The sequence below is a fragment of the Xenopus laevis genome, chromosome 2S (genome assembly GCF_017654675.1).
Source record: "Xenopus laevis strain J_2021 chromosome 2S, Xenopus_laevis_v10.1, whole genome shotgun sequence".
NCBI lineage: Eukaryota > Metazoa > Chordata > Amphibia > Anura > Pipidae > Xenopus > Xenopus laevis.
Genome location: NC_054374.1, coordinates 164,903,075 through 164,930,688, shown reverse-complemented (window position 1 = coordinate 164,930,688; position 27,614 = coordinate 164,903,075). Strand labels below are relative to the sequence as shown.

At 42.2% G+C, this 27,614-nt stretch overlaps 1 protein-coding gene across 4 annotated transcripts in view; it reads right to left on the bottom strand.

Moving 5' to 3' along the window:
• LOC108709037 (F-BAR and double SH3 domains protein 2) overlaps window positions 1–27,614 on the bottom strand; it is a 115,364-nt gene that overhangs the window by 65,904 nt on the left and 21,846 nt on the right. For all 4 annotated transcript variants that reach the window (XM_041584619.1, XM_041584620.1, XM_041584621.1 and 1 more), the window contains exon 4: window positions 3,144–3,220. In XM_041584619.1, the coding sequence (XP_041440553.1) occupies window positions 3,144–3,220 (77 nt within the window). The remainder of the gene's footprint in view (window positions 1–3,143; window positions 3,221–27,614) is intronic.

Genomic DNA, 27,614 nt, shown 5'->3' with positions numbered 1-27,614 from the left:
CAGAAGAACATCAGCCTCTTTCTTTCTCCTGACAACTTCCTTGACTACTTGCTGGTCAGACTGGTGGGAAACTGACCAGCAGGTGGCGCTGTTGTAACAAAATTCATTCATATTAACACTACATGTATCCCTTAATATCTTGGAATAAAAGCTACACTTCGGCTTTCTGAAGTTGCCCAAAGATGCCACACAAGGAAACTTCGGAAAACTGAAGCAACGCGTATGCCATCCCTCCGGCAACTCACTTTGTTGCCGGTGGGCATTTCGGGGAGATTAGTCGCCCGCAGTAGTGAAGATTTATCGCAGAATAAATCTCCCCATGTGTCACCATCTTAAAACCACTGAAGATGTGTAAAAATTGATTAATGTAAAATTTATTTTATTCGTTTTTTTGTTGTCGTTTTTTTCGTCGTTCCTCTTTAAAGCTTTATCGGGATACTGTTGTTGTTCGGGCACAGGCCATACATCAATAAGGATGTGCGTGAGTCTTATCTGAGCCACATCACTATAAAATCCTGTAGCTGTTTTGTTTCTCTAACACCTGCTTCTTAACAATCATTGCAGGGAGGATCTGCCGGCCACGTGTCCCTTTCATTTATCAGTTATACATAAAGGAGAGACATTTATTAAAGAGGTAATGACATACACGCAAGGGGAAAAACACCTTTATGAACGTAATCCACCCACTTCGCATTCCACTGCCTTTGAAGAGAATGTTCCTGTAGAAAACAGTTCTATTGTGTCGCTACACGTGTGACTTCCCTATGTGTCAGCCTTTTATCTGCTCCTAATGACTCTCTATCCCAATCACTCGACAAACACGGGACAAAGGGGTGTCACCTCTCACTAGCGGATTCCAGGGACAAGAGAACCGGGGGGACATAAACACTGATATACAAACATAATATTGCACTTCTAGACAGTGTTGCTTTGTATAGTTGTTATGATATTGCTGCTCTTGTACAGCATCTCCCTGACCTTCTGCACTGAATCTCTGCTGGTCAGAAACCCAGGGGGACTGTTACCCCAATGTTTCTATATATCTGTAACCTTGTTATGAGCTAAGGGGGCCCAGTCTGAAGGCCAGTTAGGGGGAGATTTGGGGTGAGTGCTTATTTGTACCCTGGGTACCCCTGGAACTATAGCAGGGTGACACCCCAATGTTTCTATATATCTGTAACCTTGTTATGAGCTAAGGGGGCCCAGTCTGAAGGTCAGTTAGGGGGAGATTTGGGGTGAGTGCTTATTTGTACCCTGGGTACCCCTGGAACTATAGCAGGGTGACTGTTACCCCAATGTTTCTATATATCTGTAACCTTGTTATGAGCTAAGGGGGCCCAGCCTGAAGGTCAGTTAGGGGGAGATTTGGGGTGAGTGTTTATTTGTACCCTGGGTACCCCTGGAACTATAGCAGGGTGACACCCCAATGTTTCTATATATCTGTAACCTTGTTATGAGCTAAAGGGGCCCAGTCTGAAGGTCAGTTAGGGGGAGATTTGGGGTGAGTGTTTATTTGTACCCTGGGTACCCCTGGAACTATAGCAGGGTGACTGTTACCCCAATGTTTCTATATATCTGTAACCTTGTTATGAGCTAAGGGGGTCCAGTCTGAAGGTCAGTTAGGGGGAGATTTGGGGTGAGTGCTTATTTGTACCCTGGGTACCCCTGAAACTATAGCAGGGTGACACCCCAATGTTTCTATATATCTGTAACCTTGTTATGAGATAAGGGGGCCCAGTCTGAAGGCCAGTTAGGGGGAGATTTGGGGTGAGTGCTTATTTGTACCCTGGGTACCCCTGGAACTATAGCAGGGTGACACCCCAATGTTTCTATATATCTGTAACCTTGTTATGAGCTAAGGGGGCCCAGTCTGAAGGTCAGTTAGGGGGAGATTTGGGGTGAGTGCTTATTTGTACTCTGGGTACCCCTGGAACTATAGCAGGGTGACACCCCAATGTTTCTATATATCTGTAACCTTGTTATGAGCTAAGGGGGCCCAGTCTGAAGGTCAGTTAGGGGGAGATTTGGGGTGAGTGCTTATTTGTACCCTGGGTACCCCTGGAACTATAGCAGGGTGACACCCCAATGTTTCTATATATCTGTAACCTTGTTATGAGATAAGGGGGCCCAGTCTGAAGGCCAGTTAGGGGGAGATTTGGGGTGAGTGCTTATTTGTACCCTGGGTACCCCTGGAACTATAGCAGGGTGACACCCCAATGTTTCTATATATCTGTAACCTTGTTATGAGCTAAGGGGCCCAGTCTGAAGGTCAGTTAGGGGGAGATTTGGGGTGTTTATTTGTACCCTGGGTACCCCTGGAACTATAGCAGGGTGACTGTTACCCCAATGTTTCTATATATCTGTAACCTTGTTATGAGCTAAGGGGGCCCAGTTTGAAGGTCAGTTAGGGGGGAGAATTGGGGTGAGTGTTTATTTGTACCCTGGGTACCCCTGGAACTATAGCAGGGTGACACCCCAATGTTTCTATATATCTGTAACCTTGTTATGAGCTAAGGGGGCCCAGTCTGAAGGCCAGTTAGGGGGAGATTTGGGGTGAGTGCTTATTTGTACCCTGGGTACCCCTGGAACTATAGCAGGGTGACTGTTACCCCAATGTTTCTATATATCTGTAACCTTGTTATGAGCTAAAGGGGCCCAGTCTGAAGGTCAGTTAGGGGGAGATTTGGGGTGAGTGTTTATTTGTGCCCTGGGTACCCCTGGAACTATAGCAGGGTGACACCCCAATGTTTCTATATATCTGTAACCTTGTAATGAGCTAAAGGGGCCCAGTCTGAAGGTCAGTTAGGGGGAGATTTGGGGTGAGTGCTTATTTGTACCCTGGGTACCCCTGGAACTATAGCAGGGTGACTGTTACCCCAATGTTTCTATATATCTGTAACCTTGTTATGAGCTAAATGGGCCCAGTCTGAAGGTCAGTTAGGGGGAGATTTGGGGTGAGTGCTTATTTGTGCTCTGGGTAACCATGAAAACTTCTAAAGCAAACACAATATTTCTTGGTTTGAGCTGTGGTTAGTCATGGGTGGTAGGGCCTCTATTGAAGTTGACCGTATCTTTTCAAAAAGCAGACTCCGCCCACTTATACCTGCCGCAGTGCACCTGTTCTGTAAAGCAGAACTTTGTACCTGTACTCGCTTCGTTCATCCGGCTTCACCACAGGCCACTCCTTCTTCAGATACTGGCTGGCTAACTTCTGAATCGTCTGAAAAAGAGTAAAAAATCAGAAAAGTAGTCAGACACTAGAATGCTTAAAGAAAATAAAACGTACAGCTTTGTCGCTTGCTGTACCGCTTTTCACCACTGTTGCTCGTTGGCCAGGAGTCCTCATTAACACACTGTGTCTGGGAAGCAGCAGAATATGCTAATGGGGGATAATCACCCGTATTCTTGTCCCCACAGTGACAGACACATGCACGTGAAGCATCTCCAGCACAATGGGGAGAATTCCATCCAGCCACTGACCATATTATTATCCACATTAGGGATGAGCCCTGTACAGAGACCAGGGTGAGAAGACGACAGTTTTATAGAATAATAGGAAAGAACTGACCCTTTCCGGTAACCCATAGCAACCAATCAGCAGTTCACTTTGCCTGTAACCAACAGCCGAAAACTAAAAATCCCATCTTGATGTTTCACTTCCCATAATGTCATATACAGGTATGGGATCTGTTATCCAGCAGGCCCGGACTGGCAATCTGTGGATTCTGGCAAATGCCATAGGGGCTGCTGTAAGATGCCAGTGTGGGAATGGGCTGGCGGGACACCAGGAAAAAACACGGTGGGCCCCGGCCCTCATGGGCTGCCCCATATAGAAATGAACTGTGCTGCGGCTCTCAGTCATGGGCAGCAGGCCAGGGAATTGGAGGTCCGGAAGGGGGGACCCCGGTGACTGCCCGGAGGGGACCTTCGCTTGTGGCCTGTTGGGGCCTCTGGGTAGCTGAAATGCCAAGGACTATTTTGATTCTCAGTCCAGACCAGTTATCCGGAAACCGGTTATCCATAAAGCTCCAAATTACGGAAAGGCCGTCTCCCATAGACTCCATTTTATCAAAATAATCAAAATTTTTGAAAAACGATTTCCCTTTTCTCTGTAATAATAAAACAGTCGCTTGTACTTAATCCCAACTAAGAGATAATTAATCCTTATTGGAGGCAAAACCAGCCTATTGGGTTTATTTTATGTTCGTATGATTTTCTAGTAGACTTAAATGAAGGTGCAAATTACGGAAACATCCATTATCCAGGAAACCCCCAGTCCCAAGCATTCTGGATAACAGATCCCATAGCTGTATTATTATTTATTACTATTACCAACACATTAAACTGAAAATTGTCTGTATACCAGGTACCGTCCTGCCTTACTGTACATCATTCCGCAATTACAGACCCTTCCATTTAGGGTTAGTTCACACGAGGAGATTCGGGGAGATTTTGTTGCCAGACGTCTAATTGCCTCGTCTTCTGGCGACTATCTCCCCGAACTACCTCAGCGTGTTTTCCCATAGGCTATAATGAAAAGTCGCCTGTGCTAAAGCACACGCAGCGATGCGTTTTCTATAGTCGCCCGAAGTTCCTCGTGTGGCCTTACCCTTAACCATCTTGCAGTGCCAGGCCTAGGGTTGGTGGTGCCCAAGCAAAAGTCCCCTCACCCACCGGCTCTTCTGGGCACACACGTGGGTGCATCATTCATACAGACCACTAGGGGTGCTGCTTCTACGGTTCATATGTCAGTCTTATCTCTCGTAGCTGTGCCGAACGTATTATATTGTCAATTAAAAAGAATAAGAGTGGAAAACAAACAGCATTATATAGGATGCATCGTCCTTTCTAATAGAAAGTAAGGAAGTCGACTGGGGCAGCCCTGTTTGGGGATTACACGGCAGGCCGGCTTTATCAACTGTCAGATTATGGTTATGAGCCTATTCCCCGGGGGCACTGGGGCAGAAAACAATAAAAGCGCAACCCTCCTAATGAAAAGCAACTCTGCTCACATGAGTATACAATGAATCGGCCGGAAAATAACACATAACTGCAGCCAGACAGGCTCTTGCTACTCATGTCAGGGGCTGCCACCTGCTAGACAGGGAAATAAAGTCATTTTCACACTACAGCACTTCCACATAAGTAACCACACAATGAACAAACCCACAAAATGATTTCACCTCCACCCTGAACCCACCCACAGTCAGACAGAGATGGGGACTTTCTCACTAAGTAAGTCTGTGTGACTTCCAGTTTATTGTTTTCATTTTCTATGTATTTAAAGTAATTTGTAGGCTGGATAAGTTATACAGGGAACTCTGAGTATCACTCGTGTATTATAAGGGATAATGTACCCCCTACTGTAAATGATAAGGATATTAGAAGTCACTGAGGGGTTGTTCTGTGACCATATAAAGGCACAAGGCTGCAGGCTGAGTTATACAGGGAACTCTGAGTATCACTCATGTATTATAAAAGATAATGTACCCCCTACTGTAAATGATAAGGATATTAGAAGTCACTGAGGGGTTGTTCTGTGACCATATAAAGGCACAAGGCTGCAGGCTGAGTTATACAGGGAACTCTGAGTATCACTCATGTATTATAAGGGATAATGTACCCCCTACTGTAAATGATAAGGATATTAGAAGTCACTGAGGGGTTGTTCTGTGACCATATAAAGGCACAAGGCTGCAGGCTGAGTTATACAGGGAACTCTGAGTATCACTCATGTATTATAAGGGACAATGTACCCCCTACTGTAAATGATAAGGATATTAGAAGTCACTGAGGGGTTGTTTTGTGACCATATAAAGACACAAGGCTGCAGGCTAAGTTATACAGGGAACTCTGAGTATCACTCATGTATTATAAGGGATAATGTACCCCCTACTGTAAATGATAAGGATATTATAAGTCACTGAGGGGTTGTTCTGTGACCATATAAAGGCACAAGGCTGCAGGCTGAGTTATACAGAGAACTCTGAGTATCACTCATGTATTATAAGGGACAATGTACCCCCTACTGTAAATCATAAGGATATTAGAAGTCACTGAGGGGTTCTGTGACCATATTAAAGGCACACGTTTGATTTCCAAGGTGGCATGGTCTGTTGAAGGGACTGCCATCAGTGAGAGCTGACTTATATAGACTGCATACATTTGAAACAGTTTGGGTATTTCCAGAAGTCATAGTGACTACAGGTATGGGACCTGTTATCCAGAATGCTTGGGACCTGGAGCTTTCCAGATAATGGATCTTAATTTTGATCTTCAAACCTTAAGTCTAAAGAAAATAATTTAAACATGAAATAAACCCAATAGGCTGGTTTTGCCTCCAATAAGGATTAATTATATCTCAGTTGGGATCAAGTACGAGCTACTGTTTTATTATTACAGAGAAAAAGGAAATCATTTTTAAAAATTTGGATTATGTGATTATAATGAAGCCTGGGAGACGGCCTTTCCATAATTTGGATCTTTCTGGATAACGGGTTTCCGGATAACGCATCCCATACCGGTACCATATCTAATAAGCACATGTACAATTAGAATTTATTTTTATTGCTGCAGTTAGCCCAGAATAGCCCCAAAAGCTGTTTTTGCAGATTAAAGAACAGACAATTCTAAGCAACTTTTAATTTAAAACATTATTTTTTTTTTCTTTGCAAAAACTTGAATTATTTGCTTAACATGGAATCTAAGGGAGACGGCCTTCCTGTAACTCAGAGGTTTCTGGATAAAGGGCTTTGAGAAAAGTTATCCGTTAGCAGCACAGGTCACTGCAAACTGAAAGCAGTGTTTGTTTATCCCTTTCTGTTCCCTGGTTCTGAAAATTGTATTTTCTGTACTCATTTCTTTAGATATGGCGAAGTGTATTTGCATGATGGGATTTCCCACCGCTGTACTTCTCTCGTGTTCCTTTCTTACCTCTTCTTTACTCACACTATCTTATTAAAAATCAAGACCAACACAAATTAATAGAATAAATCTTTATCCCAGGCCCAATTAATAAATGCAGTAACATCCAGAGCTCAATAACCTCATATCTAGGTCTCGACGGAGACTCAAAATAGGCCCCGACATTTCAAGGGCTAAACAGCTGGCCCAATAAATAGCGTCTGTCTGCGGCATCTCACTTTATCATCTAGACAGCCGGGCAGTAAAAGCCGTAACTAATGAACAGGTGGCCGCTGGCAGTCAAGAGGTTAATTTTATTTCCCAGCCCTGGGCAATAGAAAAAGGACCCCCACTGCAGACAAGAAGCCACTGTTAATTCTAATGCCGCCATATGCAAATAGTCTGCTGCCTTTTGTTTTGCCCCCATGACCACCCCCCTGATTAATATCCATGAGAATCAGACAAAAGGCTAATAGGGGACCTTCTGGGCAGGCCGAGATGCTCCGACAGGCCGTGTGTAAGGGAATGAGGGTCTCCTGAGCACATTCCTCTAATGTGGCACAATACAAATGCCCCTCAGCTGAATAAACTGCCAATTTTACTTTGCCCCAAAGTGCCCAACTGTGACCACAATCAGTCCATTCACTCTGAAACAGGCTACACGGGGATATGGAGGTACAAAGAAAGCTCTACATAATGCCAGTCTACAGCTGGTACTAAGGACTCAGAGCCTGGCACACGTCCCAGTAAAGCTCCTGCCAGTCCATTGAACTCCAATGCTGATGGGCATTTTGGCAGAAGGCTCCAAGTACCAGGTGGCTACTAATTTTTATGCCCTTTAGTAGGGGGTACAGGCGCCTATTTTCAATTTGTCAGAACTGAAGGCTAAAAACGAAGCTGTAACCAATGAGATCACTAGAAAGGCTCATAAGAGTAATAATTATGGGCAACTGCCAGTCGACATGCACAAAGGCTCAGATAGCCCGAATATTTGGCACCCTCTCTGGCACTTGCAAGTACATTCATGCTGTCAGTCTAAGCCTGTCCCGGCATTCATTTATACAGAGCAAGAGCAATATGGGTATGGGACCTCTTATACAGAATGCTCGGGACCAGGGGTTTTCCTGGATAACGGATCTTTCCATAATTTGGAACTTCATAGCATAAGTCTACTAGAAAATCATATAAATATTAAATATAGCCCAATAGGCTGGTTCTGCTTCCAATAAGGATTAATTATATCTTAGTTGGGATCAAGTACAAGCAACTGTTTTATTATTACACAGACAAAGGAAATCATTTTTAAAAATTTGGATTATTTGGATAAAATGTAGCCTACAGAAGACAGCATTTCCATATTTGGAGCTTTCTGAATAACAGGTTTCCGGATAACGGATCCCATACCTGTACTAGAGCACTAGTGCCATAGCCGACGTTCCCTCGTTTGTGCAAACACACATATAAGAGAACATAGCAAACTTTTATGGGCACAGACAATATGGCATGAAAATAAAAAAAAAATACATGGTTATAATAATAATAATAAAATAAAGGGCTGTACATACTATTAATATGCAATAGAATGGCCAATTCTAAGCAACTTTTCAATTGGGCTTCAAATACAGTGAAACATCAATTTTTTTTATGGTCAAAACTGTCAAATTCGATTAGGAAGTTATCCAAAATCGATTAGATTTTTTTTTTCAATCGAATTCGATTTTCAAGATTTATCATACTCTGGCCCCTTAAGAATTCGAATTAGACTATTTGCCACCTAAAATTGCTAGAATTGCTGTTTCAGACAATTGGAGAGGTCCAGGGATCAATTTGGACATGTTTGCAGCCTTCCTGGAATTCAAGTTTTTTTTTTTCCGGAGAAAAAACTTGAATCGAGTTTAATCGAATTCGATTTGAGTTTTCGGGTTAAATTCGATTTTATAAATACATTTCGATTAGTCTAATTTTGAAATTATGGGAGTTTTAAAAAAAACTCACATGTATTCAAAATTTGTCCTTTGATAAATATGCCTCTTACTGTTATTACTACTTTTTATTCCTCATCTTCTTTATTAGGCCCACTCCTATACATATTCCAGTCTCATTCAAATCCGTGCATGGTTGCTAGGGGAATTTGGACCCTAGCAACCAGACTGGTGAAATTGAAAGCTGGAGTGCTGCTAAATAAAAAGCTAAATAATGCAAAAACCACAAATAATAAAAAAAATAAAAACCAATTGCAAATTGTCTTGAATATCACTCGATACATCATTATAAAAGTTAATTTTAAGACAAACAACCCGTATAATGTACATCTTTAGTCGCCATAAAGACACATTGACCGGAGAAGTAGAAAAGACAGCGGTATCCAAAGCTTGAGGACAATTTCGGAGTACAGCAAAGAGTCAATCAGAGCATGAGGACGCGCACAAGGCTAGAGCAAACAGCCAATCAAATCATGGGAATGATCACAGGGTTAGACCAATTATCCAATAATAGCAGAAGGATACACAACTCACTGCCTACTCCTTGCTGTCAACTACACCAGTGTCTAGCAAGAGTGACCAATGGCAACATTATGAACTAAACACTAAAGGGCAACTAAAGCCTTACAGAAAACGCCCCCTTTCAATTAAGCAACTAAACAAAGCTCTATAATTAACTCTTCCCTCCGCAACTCCAATCTAAATGAATGTCAGCTTCTGAGCAGAGTCTATAGAAGCAGAGCAATTAGATTGCAAGCTGTGAGCCAATTGCAGCGACTGCTTGCTGTAGCGCGTTCTGTAGCTCTGTCATTAATTTAATTATCTGGTCATTCATCATTAGAAATAGCAGACACAGTGGATCCCAACAACTCTCTCACATGTGACCGGGACGGTACAACGTCTGCTCTAAGATCTGGCACCCAAGTGGTTAATCAAATTAACCATGATGGAGGGACGGAGGGGCTTCATTTGTTCGGGGCAGGTGGCTGGGCGGCCCCTCTCCCTCTGTCGGAATCCAACACCCCCCACAATAGTCTTAAAGGCGATTAAGCAAATGTGTGCAAGTTTCCCAGGGACAGAGGGAAGCCCCCGATTGTCTCTCAATCATGTGGGAAAACCTGACTATAGTCTCATCCTTTGTAACGAACCAACACTGTCCTACATGTCTGCACATAATCCACACAACATTTATTTCATTATACACACGCGGGGAGTCATTGACTCCTTTAATATAAAGACTGATATTTTCTGCTTATAAAGTTACACAATTCAGTATATTCTATTGTGAGAACTGACAGCAAAGGTAAAATACACCGGTACTTCAGGATCACATTATACTTACAACTTTGTTCCATATACAAGTTTTATTAAACATTATTAACATGTATTTATATAGCGCCAACATATTGCGTAGCACTTAAACATTAAGCTTTACTGCAAAATATATGGTTATTTCAGTGTTCATATAACTCAGCCTGCAGCCTTGTGCCTTTATATGGTCACAGAACAACCCCTCAGTGACTTCTAATATCCTTATCATTTACAGTAGGGGGTACATTATCCCTTATAATACATGAGTGATACTCAGAGTTCCCTGTATAACTCAGCCTGCAGCCTTGTGCCTTTATATGGTCACAGAACAACCCCTCAGTGACTTCTAATATCCTTATCATTTACAGTAGGGGGTACATTATCCCTTATAATACATGAGTGATACTCAGAGTTCCCTGTATAACTCAGCCTGCAGCCTTGTGCCTTTATATGGTCACAGAACATCCCCTCAGTGACTTCTAATATCCTTATCATTTACAGTAGGGGGTACATTATCCATTATAATACATGAGTGATACTCAGAGTTCCCTGTATAACTCAGCCTGCAGCCTTGTGCCTTTATATGGTCACAGAACAACCCCTCAGTGACTTCTAATATCCTTATCATTTACAGTAGGGGGTACATTATCCCTTATAATACATGAGTGATACTCAGAGTTCCCTGTATAACTCAGCCTGCAGCCTTGTGCCTTTATATGGTCACAGAACAACCCCTCAGTGACTTCTAATATCCTTATCATTTACAGTTGGGGGTACATTATCCCTTATAATACATGAGTGATACTCAGAGTTCCCTGTATAACTCAGCCTGCAGCCTTGTGCCTTTATATGGTCACAGAACAACCCCTCAGTGACTTCTAATATCCTTATCATTTACAGTTGGGGGTACATTATCCCTTATAATACATGAGTGATACTCAGAGTTCCCTGTATAACTCAGCCTGCAGCCTTGTGCCTTTATATGGTCACAGAACAACCCCTCAGTGACTTCTAATATCCTTATCATTTACAGTAGGGGGTACATTATCCCTTATAATACATGAGTGATACTCAGAGTTCCCAGTATAACTGGAACCAAACTGCAGCCTTATGGTATTCTATAATACAGAGAGGATTAGAGCACAGGGATGCACAGCAATGTTAGTACCTGAGCCACCCGAGAACAAATGGCAGGCAGGGTGTATGGGTCGGCTCTGACCCTGTGTAGCAGTAGGCCTGTGGGGTTAAAGATAAGGAGATTACTGCTGCACTTACAGGGTTAAGCCGATAGGGGGTATAAATGGGGTAGACATTCTACTACAGAATCAATAAGGATTAATTATATCTTAGTTGGGATCAAGTACAAGCGACTGTTTTATTATTACACAGAAAAAGAAAACATATTTTTTTGGATAAAATGGAGTCTTTGGGAGAAGGCCTTTCCATAATTTCTGGATAACTGGTTTCAGGATAACAGATCCCATACCTATGGCCTCCCCTTGCTGGGGGTTCTGGTGCACATGGATCACACTTCACATCTGGTGAGTTATTGCCTTCAACTTTAACTGTGGTACGGTATGTGATCTATCACCCGGAAACCCGACATCTAGAAAGCTCCAAATTATGGAAAGAATGCCTTCCATAGACTCCATTATAATAAAATAACCCACATTTTTAAAAACGATTTCCTTTTATTTTTCTCTATAATAATAAAACAGTCGCTTGTACTTGATCCCAACTAAGATATAATTAATCCTTATTGGAGGCAAAACCAGCCTATTGGGTTTATTTAATATTTACATTATTTTCTAGTAGACTTAAGGTATGTCATCCGGAAAACCTCAGGTCCCGAGCATTCTGGATAACAGGTTCAATCCCGACATCCAGAAAGCTCAGAATTATGGAAAGAATGCCTGCCATAGACTCCATCATAATCAAATAAACCAAAATTTTAAAAATGATTTCCTTTTTCTGACACTATTGCTCTAGTACAGGTATGGGATCCGTTATCCAGAAACCTGTTATTCAGAAAGCTCCAAATATGGAAATGCTGTCTTCTGTAGGCTCCATTTTATAAAAATAAACCAAAATTTTAAAAATGATTTCCTTTTTCTGTGTAATAATAAAACAGTCGCTTGTACTTGATCCCAACTAAGATATAATTAATCCTTATTGGAAGTAAAACCAGCGTATTGGGTTTATTTCATGTTTATATGATTTTCTAGTAGACTTAGGGGCAGATTTACTAAGGGAAAGTAAAAAAATTCAAAATTCTAAGTAATTTTTTGGATACTTCGACCATCCAATAGGATACTACTAGGGATGCACCGAATCCTCTTTTTTGGATTCGGCCGAACCCTTTGTGAAACATTCGGCCGAATATCGAACTGAATCCGAACCCTAATTTGCATATGCAAATTAGGTTTGGGAAGGGGAAAACATTTTTTACTTCCTTGTTTTGTGACAAAAAGTTACATAGTTACATAGTTAAATTGGGTTGAAAAAAGACAAAGTCCATCAAGTTCAACCTCTCCAAATGAAAACCCAACATTCATACACACACCCCTCACGTGATTTCCTTCCCCATCCGTAATTTACATATGCAAATTAGGATTTGGATTCGGTTCAGCCAGGTAGAAGGATTCGGCCGAATCAGAATTCTGCTGAAAAAGGCCGAATCCTGGCTGAATCGATCGATTTCGATATTCGAAGTATTTTAATTCCATGGTCGAATTTCGAAGTATTTTACACTTCGAAATTCGACCCTTGATAAATCTGCCCCTTAAGGTATGAAGATCCAAGTTACAGAAAGACCTGTTATCTGGAAAACCCCAGGTCGCAAGCATTCTGGATAACAGGTCCCATACCTGTATATGTATAATTAATACGGATATGACCCATTTGCAGGGCCAGTGTACGGCTGAAACAGTGACGGCTGAAATAATAAAAAGCCATTTCTGAACCTTCTTTATCCCCAGATGCATCAATTCTATAGAGTCTGATAAAGCTGCAGCACAAACAAAACGTATGAAACCCATGGCATGAACCCACCCGGCGGTCTCCCAGAAACATCAGGCAGTGAGGAAAGTATTCACACGTGTGAGCTGGAACAACAATGGGGGGACTGGGAATTCAGCAGAACATTCTGCCGATTGTACCCGACTTATGCCATAAATTCCAGCCACTTGTATCTATGGTAAGAGACGCACACTGGGGCGTAAAATAACCCGACAGCCCCGAAAACCAGATCTGTCACCGTGAAAAGAGATTATGTAAGGTAATACGGAGTTGGGGAAAAGTAAAAAAGAGAACTACAAAGAGAGAGAAAAAGAGTGAGAAATAGATACGATGAAAAGCAAAGTTTTCGCACGTAGTGCAGCGAAATTTTCCTTTCTGTGGCCACACCCCCTAATTACCGTGTTCATTTTACAAAAATTTGGCAGGTTATGAAAGTTTGAAATTAATTCTTATCTAAACAGTTTTTGCGCGTTTTTGCAGCGTTTTTACGTTGCATTTTTAAAAAAGAACAGCCAGGCGTAAATACGCATAAACTGCAGTATTGCTGACACGAATGGAAAACGCACTATGGCAATTCACACAGGGCGCTTGCAAGCTGAAATCCGCCACTGGACGCCGGTATTGGCGTTTTTTTTTAGCAGAAACGCCAAAACGTGAAGAAACTACCAAGTCGATAGACTCTATGGGATCTGCACGTTTGAAACCACACTTTGCGTAAATACACAGCGTATTTTAAATATGGCGTCCAAATTCTCAATGAGAACAATGAGAATGTTGGGAAAAGAATATTACGTGCTGAAAAACGAATGAAAAACGCATGTTGACAGTCGCATGTGGTTTCAGTGGCGTATTTACGCCTTTTAAAAAAGCAACGTAAAAACGTTGCAAAAACGCCACGTCTGGCCTTGCCCTAAAAGCCAATTAAGTTAGAAACTTTGTTTCTTTTTCTGGCTGTTCAGTGCAAAGAAAATAGGGACTTTCCAATACAAATGAGGGACTGCGGGTTGAGCGTTCAAAAGAGGGACTGTCCCTCAGAAAAAGGGACAGTTGGGAGGTTTGGAAAAGAGAAAGAGATAAAGCGAAACCTTTCTGCCGAGCTAAAATCAAATCTAACACACACCTGTATAAATGAAACACCAATTCATGTTCATTGCCCTGCAGAACATGGATGGGATCACTTATCCGTAAACCCGTTATCCAAAAGCTTCAAATTACAGGAAGGCTACCTCCAATAGACATTTTAATTAAAATTTGTAAGCAGGATTTCCTTTTTCTGTGTAATAATAAAACAGTCGCTTGTACTTGATCCCAACTAAGATATAATTAATCCTTATTGGAAGCAAAACCAGCCTATTGGTTTTATTTCATGTTTACACGATTTTCTAGTAGACAAGGTATGAAGATCCAAATTACGGAAAGTTCCTTTATCTGGAAAGCCCCAGGTCCCGAGCATTCTGGATAACAGGTTCTATACCTGTAATAATAATAAAACAGTAGCTTGTACTTGATCCCAACTAAGATATAATTAATCCTTATTGGAAGCAAAACCAGCCTATTGGGTTTATTTAAAGTTGAAATGATTTTTAGCAGATTGGAGTTATGGGGATATAGATTACAGAAAGATCCCTTATCCGGAAAACCCCAGATCCCTGTCTCAACTTTATACTTATTAACAAATTCCAATAAACAAGAACTAGATTCAGTCGGCTATTCAATCACATTTTTGTGGTGGATTCCATATTCAGCCAAAGCCAAAAATGATGGATTCAGAGCAGTGGTTCACCTTCAAGTTAACTTTTAGAATCTTATAGAATGGCTAATTCTAAGCAACTTTTCAATTGGTCTTCATTGTTTCTTTTTTCATAGTTTATAATGAATTTTGTTCTGACTCCAGTTTTTAAATCTAAACAACAAATTCTCTGTAAGGCTACAAATGTATTGTTACTTTTTATTCCTGCTCTTTCTATTCAGGCCTCTCCTATTCATATTCCAGTCTCTTATTCAAATCAGTGCATGGTTGCTAGGGGAATTTGGACCCTAGCAACCAGATTTCTTAAATTGCAAACTCAAGAGCTGCCGTAGCACATAGGTCTAGATACAGAGACATTGCCTCCTTGGTAATAAGGAGATCCTGGGTGGGTCAATGAAGTTCCTAGTGTGCGTGAAAGGGACTTAAATTGTCAGCTTCACTGGCAAGGGACGGATGTAAATGATACTGAAAGTGCTGCAGACTATTTCAGCACCATATTAAGTATAATACAGGTATGGGACTGGTTATCTAGAATGTTTGGGACTTGGGGCTTGCCAAATAACAGATCTTTCTGTAATTTGGATCTTCATACCTTAAATCTACTAGAAAATCATATAAACATTAAATAAACCCAATAGGCTGGTTTTGCCTCCAATAAGGATTAATTATCTCTTAGTTGGGATCAAGTACAAGCAACTGTTTTATTATTACACAGAAAAAGGAAATTAATTAAAAAAATTTGGATTATTTGGATAAAATGGAGTCTATGGGAGACAGCCTTTCTGTAATTCGGAGCTCTCTTGATGATGTGTTTGGGGATAACAGATCCTATACCTATAGTTAAAAATCATAATAATTTTACTTTAAAAATTCTTGTCTTACAATATTGATTCTTCATTTGCCCCCATATTAAACATTAAAACCAAAAAGCAGAGAAAAGAATCCGTATATTTTTTACACGTACAAAGTTTTATTCCTAATGCCTCATCGTTTATTTGCCTTAAATATTTGCTTCTCCTTGCAAAATCACGCTAGATCCCATGTGTTACATTTATGGGATTATATTTGCAGAAATCTCGTATTATGCACATGCAGCACACGCCTTTTCTGCGGTTATATTCCCAAAGTGGGTTCAGGGGGACCTTTTAAATCCCATCAAATGCATCTGATAGCAGACCCGCCCAGCCAATGGGGAGACATTCTTCACACTCACCAATTGCTATTTAATTAAAACCCAGATTTTTCCTCCCTGCTCTTATATAATTAAGCCCTTCATCTGTCACTTTTATTTTTAATTATATGCGCAGAATAGGCTGCCACTGTCTAGTAACTCCCAACAACCTATCAGAGGCTTGCTTCTAGTGACCAGGAGCCATGGGCAACCAATTAACAGATTCCTTTAAAGGCAAGAACAACCTTTGTGTTTCTGGCATAACACAGTGTACTCATGTATTATATTATATATATTATTATAAATATTGCCTGATTTGGCCACCGAGGTCGGGCTGCGAGGATTATTTGTATCCAAAGCCAATTAGATCAGTGTAGGGGTTTACAGACTAATATGGTACCAATCTCATGTGACCAACATATATCTGACGTATGCATCCCTACACTACACAGGGACAAGTTGGCAGCAACTATCTACCACTGATTGAGTGAGAAAATCTATATAGTGGCTATTATCCAAATGTAACTGTATCTACGTATCTCTCTCTACTATACCCACAGTCACACTACCTTCCCAGAGACTATTATCCACTGTTACTATAGACACCATCTCTCCCTACTATACGTGCTATCCCACAGTCACACTCCCTTCCCAGAGACTATTATCCACTGTTACTATAGGCACCATCTCTCCCTACTATACCTGCTATCCCACAGTCACACTCCCTTCCCAGAGACTATTATCCACTGTTACTATAGACACCATCTCTCCCTACTATACCTGCTATCCCACAGTCACACTCCCTTCCCAGAGACTATTATCCCACTGTTACTATAGGCACCATCTCTCCCTACTATACCTACTATCCCACAGTCACACTCCCTTCCCAGAGACTATTATCCACTGTTACTATAGACACCATCTCTCCCTACTATACCTGCTATCCCACAGTCACACTCCCTTCCCAGAGACTATTATCCCACTGTTACTATAGGCACCATCTCTCCCTACTATACCTGTTATCCCACAGTCACACTCCCTTCCCAGAGACTATTATCCACTGTTACTATAGACACCATCTCTCCCTACTATACCTGCTATCCCACAGTCACACTCCCTTCCCAGAGACTATTATCCACTGTTACTATAGGCACCATCTCTCCCTACTATACCTGCTATCCCACAGTCACACTCCCTTCCCAGAGACTATTATCCACTGTTACTACAGGCACCATCCCTTTACTGTCCCACAGCCACACTATGTGCAATATCCAGTTGAGCCTCTCTGAGATGCTGGGCAGTACTGAAAGAGTAAGGAGTAAAGATCACATCAGTATATATCACATTCACAGGCTGCTTAGATCAGCAAACAAACAGTGTGCCTATTAATAGTGCCGACATCTCTGACTTGCTCAACTATTTGGTATTTGGGCAAAGTTCTCATGGTGACCAGTCATACACGTCAGTGAGAGAGAGAAAGTACACAAGGCTGGAGCACAGGCCAACGTGGTCTCTTGGGAAAAGAGGCAACATGACACAAGGATTAAATAGAAATCCATTAGTTGTGTGAAGAATTCTTCTCTACATTATAATATTGAGTTTGATCAAGGAGAAATGTAAGGAAGGCCTATGCTCCTTTGTTGAAAATCATATCGATGTTTGCACTTAGAAGCTGCCATATATATTCTGCAGAGTCACATGTTAGCCCAGCCGTGAAGCATTGTATCTGCTAGTGAGTCTATCACATGAGAATAACCATGAGTTCTATGAATAAACAACAAAACCATTTCCAGTTACTTCCTTCACCTGGAAAAGAAAACCCTTATGAATATGATGCTGGTAATGAAATATCCCGTACGCCCACATTATCGGATGTACTGACTCACATTCAGCACAAGTACAGATCATATTTACGTAATAGCCTTTATAGTGGGAAACCTACCACTGTCTCCAGCAGTGTGACTGTCAGATAGCAGGTATAGTAGGGAGAGATGGTACCTATAGTAACAGTGGATAATAGTCTCTGAGAAGGGAGTGTGACTGCGGGATAGCAGGTATAGTAGGGAGAGATGGTGCCTATAGTAACAGTGGATAATAGTCTCTGGGAAGGGAGTGTGACTGTGGGATAGCAGGTATAGTAGGGAGAGATGGTACCTATAGTAACAGTGGATAATAGTCTCTGAGAAGGGAGTGTGACTGCGGGATAGCAGGTATAGTAGGGAGAGATGGTGCCTATAGTAACAGTGGATAATAGTCTCTGGGAAGGGAGTGTGACTGTGGGATAGCAGGTATAGTAGGGAGAGATGGTACCTATAGTAACAGTGGATAATAGTCTCTGAGAAGGGAGTGTGACTGTGGGATAGCAGGTATAGTAGGGAGAGATGGTGTCTATAGTAACAGTGGATAATAGTCTCTGGGAAGGGAGTGTGACTGTGGGATAGCAGGTATAGTAGGGAGAGATGGTGCCTATAGTAACAGTGGATAATAGTCTCTGGGAAGGGAGTGTGACTGTGGGATAGCAGGTATAGTAGGGAGAGATGGTGTCTATAGTAACAGTGGATAATAGTCTCTGGGAAGGGAGTGTGACTGTGGGATAGCAGGTATAGTAGGGAGAGATGGTGCCTATAGTAACAGTGGATAATAGTCTCTGGGAAGGGAGTGTGACTGTGGGATAGCAGGTATAGTAGGGAGAGATGGTGTCTATAGTAACAGTGGATAATAGTCTCTGGGAAGGGAGTGTGACTGTGGGATAGCAGGTATAGTAGGGAGAGATGGTGTCTATAGTAACAGTGGATAATAGTCTCTGGGAAGGGAGTGTGACTGTGGGATAGCAGGTATAGTAGGGAGAGATGGTGCCTATAGTAACAGTGGATAATAGTCTCTGGGAAGGGAGTGTGACTGTGGGATAGCAGGTATAGTAGGGAGAGATGGTGCCTATAGTAACAGTGGATAATAGTCTCTGGGAAGGGAGTGTGACTGTGGGATAGCAGGTATAGTAGGGAGAGATGGTGCCTATAGTAACAGTGGGATAATAGTCTCTGGGAAGGGAGTGTGACTGTGGGATAGCAGGTATAGTAGGGAGAGATGGTGTCTATAGTAACAGTGGATAATAGTCTCTGGGAAGGGAGTGTGACTGTGGGATAGCAGGTATAGTAGGGAGAGATGGTGCCTATAGTAACAGTGGATAATAGTCTCTGGGAAGGGAGTGTGACTGTGGGATAGCAGGTATAGTAGGGAGAGATGGTGTCTATAGTAACAGTGGATAATAGTCTCTGGGAAGGGAGTGTGACTGTGGGATAGCAGGTATAGTAGGGAGAGATGGTGCCTATAGTAACAGTGGATAATAGTCTCTGGGAAGGGAGTGTGACTGTGGGATAGCAGGTATAGTAGGGAGAGATGGTGCCTATAGTAACAGTGGATAATAGTCTCTGGGAAGGGAGTGTGACTGTGGGATAGCAGGTATAGTAGGGAGAGATGGTGTCTATAGTAACAGTGGATAATAGTCTCTGGGAAGGGAGTGTGACTGTGGGATAGCAGGTATAGTAGGGAGAGATGGTGTCTATAGTAACAGTGGATAATAGTCTCTGGGAAGGGAGTGTGACTGTGGGATAGCAGGTATAGTAGGGAGAGATGGTGCCTATAGTAACAGTGGATACTAGTCTCTGGGAAGGGAGTGTGACTGTGGGATAGCAGGTATAGTAGGGAGAGATGGTGTCTATAGTAACAGTGGATAATAGTCTCTGGGAAGGGAGTGTGACTGTGGGATAGCAGGTATAGTAGGGAGAGATGGTGCCTATAGTAACAGTGGATAATAGTCTCTGGGAAGGGAGTGTGACTGTGGGATAGCAGGTATAGTAGGGAGAGATGGAGCCTATAGTAACAGTGGGATAATAGTCTCTGGGAAGGGAGTGTGACTGTGGGATAGCAGGTATAGTAGGGAGAGATGGTGCCTATAGTAACAGTGGGATAATAGTCTCTGGGAAGGGAGTGTGACTGTGGGATAGCAGGTATAGTAGGGAGAGATGGTGTCTATAGTAACAGTGGATAATAGTCTCTGGGAAGGGAGTGTGACTGTGGGATAGCAGGTATAGTAGGGAGAGATGGTGCCTATAGTAACAGTGGATAATAGTCTCTGGGAAGGGAGTGTGACTGTGGGATAGCAGGTATAGTAGGGAGAGATGGTGCCTATAGTAACAGTGGATAATAGTCTCTGGGAAGGGAGTGTGACTGTGGGATAGCAGGTATAGTAGGGAGAGATGGTGTCTATAGTAACAGTGGATAATAGTCTCTGGGAAGGGAGTGTGACTGTGGGATAGCAGGTATAGTAGGGAGAGATGGTGTCTATAGTAACAGTGGATAATAGTCTCTGGGAAGGGAGTGTGACTGTGGGATAGCAGGTATAGTAGGGAGAGATGGTGTCTATAGTAACAGTGGATAATAGTCTCTGGGAAGGGAGTGTGACTGTGGGATAGCAGGTATAGTAGGGAGAGATGGTGTCTATAGTAACAGTGGATAATAGTCTCTGGGAAGGGAGTGTGACTGTGGGATAGCAGGTATAGTAGGGAGAGATGGTGCCTATAGTAACAGTGGATAATAGTCTCTGGGAAGGGAGTGTGACTGTGGGATAGCAGGTATAGTAGGGAGAGATGGTGCCTATAGTAACAGTGGACAATAGTCTCTGGGAAGGGAGTGGAATAGCAGTTATAGTAGTGGTCACATATGGAAGGGCTTCTCTGTGGCACAGAAGTGTTCCTAGCACTGAATGTTTATAACTTGCATGTCGGAGCTGGTGCAAATTACAAGGTGTTTGTGCCAATGAGTGGTACCAGTACTCTCCAGATATCCTATTGTGCTGTGCCCATGCTTAATAATGCTTGATGTCCGTGGCATGTGCCAACACAGTTATTATCACAAGGTGAGATTTGCTATTGCCAGTGTATGGGGTGTATAACGGGAAAAACATCCAAACGTAAAACATGGTATTTGCAGCACTGAATTGCCTTCTAGTGTTTAGGAGACTTTCAGGCAATGGCACACAGAGGAGCGATTATTAATAATATTCTAAACCCTCTATAGAGCCGGGCACATCCCATCAGTAATACATTTAGTACAACACTACAGCGGGGCTGCCATACTGACACTCACAACATTCTCTGTTACCAGATGACTCCCATTTCCTTTACACACCGGGAGTTTAGCGGGTGCAGAATAGGGACCCTGCTTGTCAGAAGTGCCCGGAAGTCATTGACAGGCGCCGTCTAAACCCTGAGCTGAAGGTGGGACACCTATCCCCCGAGCAGCTGGGAACATTCCTGTGGCCGGCCAGGGAGACGGCATCATACTGGTTCCTTTCTGCTGCTCCCCTCCCTTATTTTCATTGGCTGAGAGCAGGAAAGCTTTGCATTTCAGCAGACAAGGTTGTGAGTGTGCAAAAGAACAAGCCCCCGACTGTCACCTCGCTATTTGCCATCCGAGCAAGGCTCTCTCTCTTCATTCCCCCAAAATTGTTGCCATCTGAGCGCGATTTATAAACAGCAGGTTTTTTTTCAGTAGAACTGACACTAACCACATTTGTTTGGTTAAAAATATATATATATTTATAATAAGACTTCCTTTTTTTTTCAATACATTTGATGCAATACAGAGAGACACAACCTGTCACTCGTTTCATGTGTGATATCTCTTTAATGCAGTCATGACCTCATCACAGGAAGTCAGAAGGGGCGTGGCACAACAATGCTACAATGTCAGCGGAGGTGTGGCCACTCAGAAATGGCACTTTCTGTTACAGGGACATCTCTCTAGGATCTACCATAGAAAGATACCATGAAAGACACCATATAGCTATACCGGCTCAGGTAATCCCTGAACTAAACACAATGCTGCCGGGAATTTCGTGGGAATAGTGTCCCTTTAAAGATTCAAGTGCTGGCAACTGTCGCAAAGAGATGCCCACCGGATTCTCATTGCAGGATGCTGTTTGAAATAACATGCACCAAAGAATTGTGGGTAGAATGCATTAATTCCTTCGACCTTTATTGCCTGCATTTCACTTGAGCAGGTTATTTAAGTGACCCCTGCAGGGACACAATAACAGGAAGGTGAACTAACTCCATTAATTTGCTTAAAATGAGGAGCCCTCGTTTTAGTGGAGGGGCCCAAAGACCAAATATCTTGTATGAGGCCCCATTATTAATAATGGAAGGTATAGTTTGGGATAATCAACAATACAGATTTTAGTTACAGAGCCTTAACAGCCCTTTCAATTAACATTAAGTATGATATAGAGAGTGACATTCTGAGACAATTTGCAATTGGTTTTCATTTTTTATGATTTGTGGTTTTTAAGTTATGCAGCTTTTTTTATCCAGCAGCTCCCCAGTTTGCAATGTCAGTCATCTGGTTGCTAGGATCAAAATGACCCTAGCAACCATGCATTGAGTTGTATAAAGGACATCAAACGTTGAAACATTAAAGCACAAACTGACATGGAGCACAGGGCCTGACATTCTCCAGTTTGCAATTTCAGCAATCAGGTTGCTAAGGTCCAAATTCCCCTAGCAACTGTGCATTAATTTGAATAAGAGACTGGAATTTGAATAGGAGAGGCCTGAATAGAAAGAGGAGTGATAAAAAGTAGCAATAACAATACATTTGTAGCCTTACAGAGCATTTCATACCTCCAAACTGTCGCATTTTGTGCGGCACAGTCCCGATTTTGACAGCTCAACCCGCAGTCCTAACTTTCTCTTTCATCTCCTGCACTGAACAGCCAGAAAAAGATAAGTTTCTAACTTAATTGGCTTTTGGCAGCGAGTCCAGAATAGATACTTAGATTCTTTTGTAACAATTTAAGATAAGCAGTAGTGATGTGTGGGTCGAGAATTTCTCGACCCCTACCCCACCCCCTTCCGAACCTCACCCAGCCCTGCTCCTTTCCACTTATTATAGACCCGCACCCGACCAGCCCCGCAGTGATGTCACAAAAGGGGCGGGGGCAGGCGGAAGTCTATAAATTCCGGCGCCAGAAATTGGCAGTACTGGGTCGCCGAAGATTTTGTGCTGGAGTCGCTAATCCCGCGGGTTTAGGGTCGGCCCGCACATCACTAATAAGCAGTTCTCTTGGAGAAACGGTGATTTGCAGCTTAAAGGGAAATTCACCTTCATTAGCAAAATTGTAATAACACATAAAAACCACAGAAATGTGTTCAAAATTATATAACCTGCCAAATTAACATGGTAATTAGGGGGTGTGGCCATATAAATGGGCGTGGTGAAAAATGTTCGCGTCGCTCCTCGCAGCAAATCTTTTTGTCCCTCTTTTTATTTCCAAAATGTGGGGAGGTGTGGCCTTTATGCTTTTTTGTGAGCCCTGTCTAGAAGAGTCTGAAGATAAAGGCAAAAATAAATATGCAAAATAAATAACGAAGACCAATTGAAACATTGCTTAGAATTGGCCATTGTATGATATAGTAAAAGTTAATTTGCATGTCTACAGCCCGACAGCACTTTGCCTTGAAACGCCAAGTCATTCGTTTGCCTCTATAACCGCCGAAATGCAACTGGTTTATGTTTCCCCTTGTGGTTTCTAATGTCATTCCTGTGTGAACAAACTCACAGCACTTACATGGGGGTCCTGCCGACCCCAGGGCTTCCAGTTAACCCTTGAGGTTGGAATAACAGAACCATCGTCATCTCTACCCAGCGGGAGGCCCTGTAACAGTTTAACATGTTTAATAAAATCCTTCCTACCCCAGAGATGAATAAAAGCACATTTTTTAGGCACAGTTCCTTAGTCTTTTGTCTATTGATGATGCCCGAGACTGCTTGGGACCTCGGGGTTTCCGGTTAAGGGATCTTTCTGTAATTTAGATCTGTATACTTTGTTTACTTCAATATCATATAAACAGTTATTACACTCAACAGGAGTATTTTGCCTCTAATAGGGACTGATTATATCTTAGTTGGGATTATGTACCATGTACTTATTTGAGTTTTATTTATTTATTTTTTTAGTTTAGTTTACAGAGAAAAAAGGAAATGATATTAAAAAATGTGAATTATTTGCTTAAAATGGAGCCTATGGGAGACGGCCTTACTGCATACCTCCCAACCGTCCTGTTTTTCACAGGACAGTCCCGATTTTGACAGCTCAGCCCGCAGTCCCGGATTGTTAATGAAATGTTCTGACTTCCTCTTTGATCTCCTGCACTGAACAGCCAGAAAAAGATACAAAGTTTCTAACTTAATTGGCTTTTGGCAGAGAGCCCAGAATACATGGCAGGTGCACTTGGATACATTTGAAACAATTTAAGATAAGCAAAGAAACAATTGTAACAATGTAAGATAAGCAGGTCTCTTGGGGAAACTGTGACTTGCAGTTTAAAGGGCAAATCACCTTCATTAGCAAAACTGTAATTAAATATAAAAAAACCCCAGAGATTAATAAAAGCACATTTTTTAGGCACAGTTCCTTATTCTTTTGTCTATTGATGATGCCCGAGATAAAATGTTTTAGAATCAAAATGGGGTTTTCTACAGAATCTTGACAATTTACCCCTTGCTAGAGATTTTATACACATACTAATAAGGGTACCTGTTACCCAGAATGCTTGGGACCTGGGGGTTTCCGGATAAGGGATCTTTCTGTAATATAGATCTGTATACTTTCTATTTACTTAAATATCATATAAACAGTTATTACACTCAACAGGGGTGTTTTACCCTCCAATAGGGACTAATTATAACTTAGTTGGGATTATGTACCATGTACTTATTAGAGAATTTTTTTTTTAGTTTAGTTTACAGAGAAAAAAGGAAATGATATTTAAAAATGTGAATTATTTGCTTAAAATGGAGCCTATGGGAGACGGCCTTAATGCATAACTCCTAACTGTCCCGTTTTTCACGGGACAGTCCTGATTTTGACAGCTCAATCCACTGTTCCGGATTGTTAATGAAATGTTCCGACTTTCTCTTTGATCATCTGCACTGAACCGCCAGAAAAAGATACAAAGTTTCTAACTTAATTGGAATTTGGCAGAGAGCCCAGAATACATGGCAGGTGCACTTGGATACATTTGAAACAATTTAAGACAAGCAAAGAAACAATTGTAACAATTTAAAACAAGCAGGTCTCTTGGGGAAACTGTGACATGCAGCTTAAAGGGCAATTCACCTTCATTAGCAAAACTGTAATTACATATAAAAACCCTGAACATGTGTTCAAACTTCCATAACCTGCCAAATTTTGTAAAATTAACATGTAATTAGGAGGTGTCGCCACAGAAATGGGCGGTCAAAAAATGTAAGCATGGCAAATCTTTTTGTCCCTCTTTACATTTCCAAAACATTGGGAGGAATGTTACTGTAATTCAGAGCTTTCTGGATAACAGATTTCAAGATAATGGATCCTATACCTGTACTAGAATACTCATGGTGGGACAGATATAACACAACAGGCAATAACACACCACTATCCACGCAACAGACACGCGGTTCGTTGGGCTGAGAGGCTGCTGGAGGCAACAAGTTACTGCTGGTGAATCATATAAACAGGGGTAAGAAGTCACTCCTAGAAAGTAGCAATTGTCGTGTGTGTCTCTCATGTGGCATACACACCCATACAAACTAGTAATGACACCTAACTGCATGGTGCAAGCCCAGTAAACTACCAGCATAGGACAGTATAGTACTGCAACTAACAACATAATACTGGATAGCTTCTCCAGCACCCCATCCCCTACATAGGACAGTACTGTTACCCCAGGAACTTCTTCCACCATAAAACGACACTGTGACTCCCAGATCATGATAACGGTACTTAATTTCAGCAATAGGAATCACAGTGACTCCCAGTATAAAACAAAACTGTGACCCCAGCTCAGGACAACACTGTGACTCCCAGAACATAACGGTACTTAATTTCAGCAATAGGAATCACAGTGACTCCCAGTATAAAACGACACTGTGACCCCAGCACAAGTAGGGTTGCCACTTTTACTTAAAAATAATACCGGCCAGTGGGGGACGGGCACCAAAAAGGGGCGGAGCTACATGACGTGCCCCAAAAGGGGCGGAGCAACATCGCAGAGACGTCCACGGCACTGGAAAAAGGTAAGTTCTTTGCAAATTGGGGGCAGGCCAGTGGCTTTTTTTAAAGGGTATTACAAATTACCGGCAATTGCATTGCCGGTAAATTTGTAATACCGGCCCCGGCCTTGGCAGGTGTTTTACCGGCTAGGCTGGTAAAATACCGGCCGGGTGGCAACTCTAAGCACAGTACAACACTGTGACTCCCAGCATAAAACAACACTGTGACCCCAGCATAAAACAACACTGTGACTCCCACAACATGATAACGGTAATTAATTTCAGCAATAGGAATCACAGTGACTCCCAGCATAAAACAACACTGTGAACCCAGCACAGAACAGCACTATGACTGCCAGTAAAAAAACTACACTGGACCCCAGCACAGGACAGCACTGTGACTCCCAGAACACAACACCCGTATTCACTTTCAGCAATAGGAATCACAACGACTCCCACCATAAAATGACACTGTGACCCCAGCACACAAGAGCACTGTGACTCCCAGAACATGATAACGGTACTTAATTTCAGCAATAGGAATCACAGTGACTCCCAGCACAGGACAACACTGTGACTCCCAGTATAAAACGACACTGTGACCCCCAGCATATAACGACACTGTGACTCCCAGCATAAAACGACACTGTGACTCCCAGCATATAACGACACTGTGACTCCCAGCATAAAACGACACTGTGACTCCCAGCATAAAAAAACACTGTGCTCCCTGTAACTCATCCACCAGCAAAGGGTAGTGTGTGACCAGCACGTCCCCTCTCAGCTCAGGACACCACTGAGATTTCTAGCACTGTGAGCCCACACAGTATAATCATCAATTGGAAATTAAATTAGCAAAGACCATTTTTGCTGATACTCAGGATTTCAAGGTGAATGAATGGCAGGTACAGAATGCTGGGGTATAAAGTATAAAAGACACTTCTGCTGACAGATTTCTGTTTTCTCACCACTGAGTTTCAGCATATGTCTGAGAGGTGCGAGAAGCAACATAAATTAACAAGTATTCATGGTGAAAACACACAGAAGCTGCGAACACTTCCCCCAACAAGGCTGTAAAGCACCGGATCGGCAGTTGCAGACGGCAGTTTTTTTTTTTTTGGCCTAAAATTAGTTTACTTGTAAAAATCCAAGAACATACCCCCTACTATTTCAGTACAGATTGCTGTGTTTTAACTGGTTTACTCTGAGCAGGAATTGATAAGGGTAAACATTCCAGAAAACTGGGATACACAGCAGATTGCGTGGAGGTCACCTGCAGAACCATTGCAACTACAGCTGCCCTTTGATATGAGAAATTCCCAGACTTAGGGTACACATCATGTGCCACGTGTGAGTCCATGTCGCAGAAGAACTACTATATATATAT